The sequence below is a fragment of the Odontesthes bonariensis genome, chromosome 7 (assembly GCF_027942865.1).
Source record: "Odontesthes bonariensis isolate fOdoBon6 chromosome 7, fOdoBon6.hap1, whole genome shotgun sequence".
NCBI lineage: Eukaryota > Metazoa > Chordata > Actinopteri > Atheriniformes > Atherinopsidae > Odontesthes > Odontesthes bonariensis.
Window position 1 is genome coordinate 30,627,964 of NC_134512.1, and position 8,965 is coordinate 30,636,928.

Here is an 8,965-nt window from a genome sequence, read left to right on the forward strand (position 1 = left end):
GTGATTGTCACAAAGAACAGAGTGTTCACGACGCTTTGTTACACAAGCGTCATGTGACAGGACGTGCTAACTCTTGAGTAGGAGAGAAAACAGGGAGATGTCTTGAGTGTTGTAGTTAATGGAAAGCGAGAGCTCTGTGAACAGCCTCGTGATTCATGGCAACGGTTTCTGTTGTCGTGACTCGGCCTGCTGGTTAACACTCAGATGTGAGGAAACAGTTACATAAAATGTGTTACTGTGGAAGCAGACAAAACACAAACAAGCGTGTCAATGGACAAACAGTCAGAAGAAGCAGAAACTGTAGACAAAATAGCAATTTATTAATAAGTTATTTTTTCTTTACATTCGTAAGAGAGGAGTGTGAAGGGGGTGGGAGGAGGTCACCTGTGATGGCTTCCTTATGCAAGAGGCCTTCTCTGTGGGTGGGGCAGGGGGGAGACAACCATGCAAAGCTCTGGATTCTATCTCTTTCATCTTTACAAATAAAAACTGCATTTCTGAGAATTTTCCCTGAAGAGGCGAGGCAAGCAAAGCTCCCAGCTTTGTCCACATGTCAGAGTTTTAACCCTTGTGCACGGGTCAGGATTACTCACATTAACCCCCCCCCCCCCCCCAGAGATCCAGACCACACATATTTGGCCTTCGCAAACAGTAGCTTTTGTATGGTGCCGAATTAAATACTGCTAAACAAAACTGCTCAGGGTTTGATTTGGTTTTTGTTTGTGTGTAAAAAATTTAAATACGGGATGGTATGGGGAGTTTGAAAAAATTGTGACCCCCTGAAGGCTAATGTGCAACACAAACCCTGTGAGCGCAAGTAAGGCAAACAACCATGGTGACTGATTTGTTAGGGGATGGGTGCAAAAACAAGGCTAAACTCACATGTAAAGCAATTATCAAATATGTATATATACACACACACATATATATATATATATATATATATATATATATACAAATATATATTTACATTTATATTTATATATATATGTAGGTACACATTTTTAGACAATTCTCGGAAAGCCTATTGATTTTTGGCATTATCAACTCAAACATAATGATCAGTATGTAGTTTGCTTACATAAAACTAGAATATGAAACAGTCAAAAGTACCCACATCCATAGGGTATATACTAAAGCAAGGCTTTCACTGTCTTTTATATTAAGATATATACACAATGTATAAATGTTTGAAAAGACTCCACAAATGTAAAATTGAGTCTGGTATATAGTGTGCCTTCGAAAGCCAGGGTGTTTCAACCCCACACAGGCAAGTCTTCACAGAAGATGAAGGAGACAATGCACCCTGAAGTCATGGGGGAAGCCAAGCTTTGACCCCAAAACAAACATACAAAAAGATTGAATTAATCTGTCCACTTTGAGCAATCATGTCTCTTTGGCACACCAGCCTAGGAACTTTGAAGCATAACAGAAAGCTGTCCAACAAATCACCTTGAGTTTCCTCAGATACAATTACAAAGAGAAAAGACTGTAGAAGTCTGACTGCAAAATATGATTGTAGAGAGAATCTTCACATGTTAATTGACTCTGTTCAGTCTCTTTTACTGTCTCTCCTCGTTTAGTCAACAGCAGCTGCGTATTGGCCAGGCTGCTTAGACCCTCCGGTAACCACGCTCAGCAGCTGTCTCCTCAAACCAGCTGTCAGAAACGTCCAGAGCCAGGTCGCAAGAGAATTTTTTTCAACAGGAGGTCCGCTAAACCTCCAGCAGGGCGAGGAGTTCTGACAGCGGGCCTCACGTGGACTGCAGGGGGTCCAGCTGAAAGACGTTGTGGTTGGTCGGGGTGGTGAAGTAGAGCTGCTGGCTCGGCGGCGCCATGCGGTTGTCGCACGGACTCTTCAGACCCAGCGTGCGCTCAAAGTCCAGGAGCTGGCCCATGAAGTTGAAGTTGGGCGAGATGTTGGATTTTTTCATCTTGACAATGTCGTAAGCGTCGTTCATGGACAGGTTGAGCTTCTGCATCAGGTAGGCCACCGTCACGGTCACTGAGCGGCTGATGCCGGCCAGGCAATGGACCAGGACGCCACACTTCTGGGCCCGAGCTTCATCTGGAAGAAAGAGAAAAGGGCGAACATGTTATTGACCTTTCTCGGAAGCTCCAACAAGGTTTAGAACTTTTTGTCATCCCGGATTCAAACTTGTTTCGTCTAATCAACAGCCCGAAAGCTGGAAATATCTAATCTATATTTTACCAACGCATCACTTCTCTCATTTCAGATTCTTCAAGCCGTGGATGTCTGGTGTTTTTCACTTTGTAAGCCACACATTGATCATTTACATAATGCTATAATAATGCGATATGTACCCTTTTAGGCACACAGAACAAAACTTGTGATAAACATTTGCAGCATTTAAGTCAAACTGTGTTAGACGTTGGAACAGATCCAGGGAGAGAAAGCAGCAGACATTTTTATCCTGACTATCTCCCGGCCGAGTCATTCAACAAACAGGAGCTACTGCACATAAACAGAGTTGACATTCTTTCGTTTTTATTTATTTGGTTTTTGTTTTGGTCTAGGGTAGCCAGCTGGGAAATTGACTATTACAGTCTATTAAACCATTCTTCCGCTCACCAGGGTTGCTCTGACAATGGTGCCATTTGGGCGTGTAAATGTAGGAGTCATGAGGGCACCCTGTCAAGGCGAACAGGATGTCAACAGGCCCTGTAAATGGCCCCTTTTGTGATGTGGAGGGAGGAAGAAGGGGAGGGGGGGTAGCAATGCCATGTCCTAGATTACTTTCAATGCCACTTCCTTCCTATTCCGCTCGAATTACCACCCTCCCTTCCTCACTTTCCCCTATTCTCCGGTTTCAGCGTCGCCCTTTGTGCTGCAATTACACAAGCCCCAGGGAAACAGATAGGCCAGGATGTCTTCCATTGAAGTCAAATCATTTGTACGCAGTGCATTTTGGTCAGTGCGCCATTAGAGGCAGACTTGCGTTACTGTGCCTCAACACAATGGCCTTAATCTGCCTGCTCTGTGTGTCCCTGCCCGATGGACTGATAAAACCACTGCCAGGGACACCTCACCTAATCTCAATTGCACAATAAGAACACAAGAACTTCCTGGCAGCGATAAGGCATATCGCACTGATAAGATTATGCTCTTTCACATATTCAAAAACAATCACAAAAGATCCGTTTCCTGTCCTTCCTAATTCTCTACGATCCTAAAAGTGAAAGAGCGCGTAAGCGACCCAAGGCAGATGTCCGGGTGTTACAGTTTGCAGATGTGTTTTCAGCTCTGCGGGATTACTCACCAATAAAGCTGATGGCCTCAGGAAAGAACTGCGAGAGATTCTGGCTCCAGTGATCCGAGATGGGGATCTGCTTGTACTTAAACTCCCCCGCGTTCTCGAAGAGGTTGGGCAGGTTGGGGGTCACGTTGAGGATGTATTTGATGCCGTACTCCTCCAGCACGTCCAGGTTGGTGGAGTCCTTGGCGCAGCCCAGGTAGAGGTGCGGCAGGATCTCCACCGGGAAGGAGGGCTGCGGGTTGGACAGCGGGCTGCCGTCCGAGTCCGTGGCGCTGCTCGGGTCCCGGTCGATGTCCGACTCGATGTCCGAAGAGTCGGAGCTGATCCGCAGCCCGCCGAGGCCCAGCACCTGGGCTGTGGGGGGGCTGCTGCTGCTGTTGGGGGAACCCTCCAGGTTGGTTTCGCACAGAACCGGATACTCTGCCAGGAATTTGCTGAAGCCACCTGGAAAAGTAAAAGCACAGTTAGTTACAAGTGAATATGAGCTGGCTTCCACTGCAATAATCAGCTGCAACAACAAAAAAAAAGAAAGCGAGTGAATGAAACATGGGGCCCAAAAATGTGAATGAACCTCACTCACCCTCCAGATAAAAGGCCTTGTAGCCTTCGTCCTTCATTTTCCTCAGCAGTAACCCCAGCACTGATCCTCCGTCCACATTCTCGTTCCACTCCCGGCTGTACTCGTCGTACAGCACGATGGTGTCCGTCTTGCACCGCCTCGCGAACCTCTCCCGGTCCTCCCCGTTGGACAGCAGCGACCGGACCGGCAGGTTGCCCTTCTTCAGCCGGCGGAGCATCAGGCTGGGTATGGCCACGTTGATCGCCGTCTCGACGTGCGACGACTCGTAGAGCTCCTGGGCCCGGCAGTCCATCACCAGCAGGCCGTCCCTGCGGGTCTCCAGCTGCTCCCGGAGCCAGCCCACCGTCTTGCTGATCGCCATTACCGAGTCGAGCTGGACGACGGGCTTGAGCTTGTCAAGCATTTATAAGCAGGAGTGCAAAATATTTTGGGGGAAAGCTGGGAGAGTAAGGGGGCTTCCTGGCTGCGGCGGCAAGCACAAATGCAGATTTCTTTTCTTTTCTTTTTTTTTTCCAGCTGCTCGGAGGCCCCTCAGCAGCACTAAGTCTTGGATTTCAAAAGAATCAAAATGAAAAATCGGACGGATAAATTCTCACTCCAAGTGTCCCGAGCGCTTTGGGGACGGAAAACTGAGGCAAAACGCGGCTTCTCCTTCACAGATTTCCCTTCACTGGCGCTCATTCATGCATCTGCGCGAAGAGACCGTGTTATTTATCAATGACTCACACCAACCCAGCGACGAGGCTGACGCGTCCTCTCTTCTTATATAACTCCACGGATCAGAGCGCATCTGCTCTCTCTCCCTTTGTTTTTCTCTTTTTGGAGATCCAGAGTGGAAGGACTGAATGGCGTGGAGGGTCTGCGGATGTGTCCGTCTGTCTTTGCCTGCGGATGCAGCCCGTTTCCCTCCTCTCTTCTCTTCTCTCCTCGGTGTGATGAATAGAAGCTCTGCAGGGTCTGACTCAATGCGCTGTCCGCGGCGCCAGGCTGCTGAATGGCTACAATCGGGAGGCGTTTCATTGGGTACGTTGTGTCGGCCGACCAATCAGAAGACACCCAGTGGCGGTCGCCTTGGTAACGGGGGCCGCATGGAGCGGCCAATGTTGATAAATTGTTAATGAGTTTGTCATTCACAAAAACGGAGAGAGGAATTTCCGCTCCGGATCAAGTGAGTGCAAACAAACACAAGAACTGAAGGGAGAAGGAAGGAAGAGTGGGAGGAGGAGGGAGAGGGAGAGGGGCTGCAACTCAGACTGTGAGAAGGACCAAAGAGTATCACTGTGCTGTGATTATGAGGACTGCAACAACACAGGGTGGTGTGCGTTACTGTATTCAATGCGTCTGAACTTCCAGAGAGTTAAAGATCCTGGAGCGCCTTTGCGCGTTCTTTGCGTCAGTTCTATAAAATCCACCAGATATCTGCGGCATGCCTCATACGTTTAGCAAAAAAAAAAAGATCTTCCAGAATATTTGAATATTTGAAAAATGGGCCCGTCAGACCTTCTCTTTCAACAAAAGAGTTCCAAAACTCTTAGTTGAACAATATTTGAGTTAAAGGGAAAGTTATTTTTCTGATTAGAACATTACGGATTTAAATGGTAAGCCCACCCAGACTCATTGACATCTTGTGAACGGAATAAAATCCACACCATCTGATAAAACACCGACTTTCATGCGTTTCTGTGCACTTTTAAAATATATATAAAGCTTGATCCAAGCACATTTGAATAAATCTGATTTGTGATATTGTGAGCGCGCAATGGCACTGAGGCTATTTCCTTTGTGTGGGTGGTGGTGTGTCACCGTCTCTCTCTCCCTCTTGCAGCACCTCAAGCATTTTCTTGGAAAAAATATATCGCCTTGAAATTCAATTTCTTTGGGATATTTTAATTTCTCCAAATCCAAAAATCCTATATACCCTAATGTTCAGACTTTAAAAAAAAAAAAAAAAATCTCTTAAAAAGTGCGATCATCTCATATCAGTTTGCCGGATCTCGGGCATCTCCGAGTCCTTCACGCCTTTTTAACACCGACAGACATGGATCCAGACTCATCAGAGATGCTGATCACTTTCCGTCGTTAATGGCCCCCCCACAACCATCAAAATTAAATTGCTCAGCACACTAAAGACCCCCCCACCATTAGCCGCTTAGCCACTTAACACCGAACCATCAATTATTCAAACATACACATGATGGCTAACTTAAATGATGAACAAGTGTTGTGTCTATACATACCAGGCGGCTTGGCAAAGTACCAATTATAGTCGTTTGATACTAGAGGCCATTTGCAAAGACACATAATTTGTTATTATTTCTTTAATTGGAAAAACACAAACAATAACGCAACATAACATAGGCTAGTATTTCTGTACCAACAAGGTGATTTCCAAAGAGCTGTTAGCTGAAAACAAGGCAAACAGTAGATGGATCAGCCGAATGAAATAGTTTCATGTCCTATCAAAGTGGTTGTGTTTTCCCTCTCTCTTTTTTTAACTAAAGAGTGATGATTCCATATTTTTTTTGCCAGTGGTTGTACATCTGTAAGAGGAGTGGACTTCAGTCTGAAAAAAGTAATCCCTCTGAAGAAGTCATGTGCTGTATGCATGACACAGTTCCCTCACTCCAAACACTGAAACGTGCAACCTTCGCTGACAGTTTAATTCAATAACATCTTACCTGTTAGCTATATTCATGCTTGAAAACGGGCCGCATCAATTTATTCTAAACTTTTTTTGTGTCCAAATATAGCTGCGCTTTGACAGCAACCTTATCTCGCTGCTGTGTCCTGTCTGCCTGTCCCCTCAGACACCAGCAACTCTATAACAAAGCACCAGTGTGCAGGAGGAGTTTCTCAATCTATGACAAAAGCTCAGTGACCGGAGAGACTGAATTTCATCCCCACTCCTATTGGAGTGGAGATTCATAAAGCCTATCTTTATTTTTTCCAACTCAATTTCAAAAGACTAATTTTTTCAAGTAAGTGAGGAGAGACGGTTAAACTGTCAAACAACAGATGTGACATCACTATTGTGGATCAGGAAGGAGCTTCGCTCATTAAGCCGCCATCTGGCAGTCTAATCTAACAGCCGTAAAGCCATGTTTCACCTGAATCTCTGTAGATAAGAAGAAATATGTAGGTGTGCTTGGATTACTTGCGACTACTCCAGCGTGTCTCGTTTTAAGACGAGCAGTTTTTTGTTGTTGTTCATTTTCATTGTTTTTTTTTTTTTAAAAAAAGAGTTGATGCGTCTCAGACTTAGGCTAATGAGTCAATGAGGTTAAATGACTGACTGTCTGCTTCTGGAGAGGAAACATCCCTCGACAAATCTCTTCATTCTTCTCTCACATGTGGCCGAGGTCGCTTGTTTTTGTTTGTTAATTCATCTACAAAGTTTTTATTTCAAGTCACTGAACATAATACATCAAAGCCTTAAATAAAGTAACCTGCGTTACGTCTGATTACGCTACACTGCCTAGTTTATTCACGTCACACCAATTTGTGGAAATGCACGTAATTCGCACTCTTTAAGGTGAAATTGCAGAAGTCTTGTTTAAAATGCACATGACATTTGTATGGAAACATGGCTGCTGAGGACGACGTATAACAAAGCAAACAGCTGATTGAGAGAGTGATGCATAGATATTTGTTCAATCTGAGATGTTTCAAAGCAGTTGGTCTGAATTTAGAAAAGAAAAAAGGAAAATAGAAATATTCTAAGAGGCCAGAACAAAAAGAAAGGCATGCAGCTTAACTGGACTGTTAATGCAATTCAGTAAAAGTTGCTCAAAGTTGAAAAAAACATCAAAGTAAGGACCATCTGTCATCAAAACTAGTAAAGAAAGCAATATGATGTATCTCATGTGAAAGTCTGTGGAGATACAAACTATATGCTCAGCAGCCCCTCTGTTTTTTTTTTTTACACACTGAAAGTGTGTTTGCATGGGTGTGTGTGTGTCCCCAAACTTCTGCAGTTGGTTAACATAAGAAGTATGCAGCGGCTCCAGCGATATCAATGGCCTTTGGCCCCTGAGGCGTCCCTTAACCTCGAGCATGACAGAAGTTCCCCTGAAAGACACCAAGCTGCTTCTATTCACCTTCAAATGAATTCTGGTCTCTTTCAGCATACTCATTCCCCCTTTCCCCACTTTTTACCCCCTTCTCACCCCTCCCTGCTGCTCACCCTATTCATCTGGATCTGCCTCTCTTGTTTTGTCCTAAGCCCCTCTTTTCCTTCCTCTTTCATCTTGTGTTTTTCATTGATACCAGCCACCACCCTACTACCCCGAGCTTTACCTCTTTTGTAAAATTTTGTGTCTGTGCACGTAGCACAAATATGCCTAAATCCTAAGCCCCCCCCCCCCCCCTTTCCCCAGCTAAAAATCAAGGTTTTAGCATGTTTAACATGTGTATAAGGTGCTTTTTTAAGTGTTACAAGTTGTATCATGAGCAACGTCAACCATTAGTGCTATGGCCAAGGATTTCTGTGCACTGTCAGAAACAGATGTAATGACAAGTTGGAAAGCTGAGGAGAAATGTGGAGAACACAACAAAAGCAAGGCTGAATGAAAAGTAGGAGAACTCGGCGACCCATGGGAGGTGGTGAGAAGTTTTCTCCCATTTGAACGGGAGTTATACTCATAGAACGTTTCAGCCACAGCTGAATGCTGTGATATCCTCCTAAAAACAGTCACAAGAAGCTTCAGTCACCATTCAAGACTTGCTATAAACAGAACGCATCTATTTCCACAACCTGATTATGTGCTGGTTCCACAGCCAGCACTTAACCCTCCACTGCGAAGGTGCATGTTAGATCAGCAACTGCAGTAAAAGTCTGAACCAAATGCTCCACAAATTCTCCTGAGAATGAGTTGAAATCACACGACAGACACTCGCTGGTATCATGTTGCCTGTTCTTTGGTCAAAATGTTGTATGTTACTCTTGAAAATCCTCCTGAGTTTCCATGAAATTCGCCACAGGCCAACACATCGACACATTGCATCTCCTGTCCAGTGCCCTGTATGACTGATGTCTGTTTTCCTTTGTTGTATTTTATTTCAGTTACCAAAAAACTGTGAGCAGGTGATGGCGTTAGAGATGCCGCTT

At 44.9% G+C, this 8,965-nt stretch overlaps 1 protein-coding gene across 1 annotated transcript; it reads right to left on the reverse strand.

Annotated features, from left to right (window-relative positions):
* Positions 1-299: 299 nt before the first annotated feature.
* Positions 300-4,859, reverse strand: dusp6 (dual specificity phosphatase 6). The gene is made up of 3 exons (XM_075470518.1): positions 3,859-4,859; positions 3,282-3,722; positions 300-2,068 (listed from the first exon to the last, which is right to left on the reverse strand). The coding sequence occupies exons 1-3, from the start codon at positions 4,259-4,261 to the stop codon at positions 1,755-1,757; spliced, it is 1,158 nt and encodes a 385-aa protein (XP_075326633.1). The 5' UTR covers positions 4,262-4,859; the 3' UTR covers positions 300-1,754.
* Positions 4,860-8,965: the final 4,106 nt, after the last annotated feature.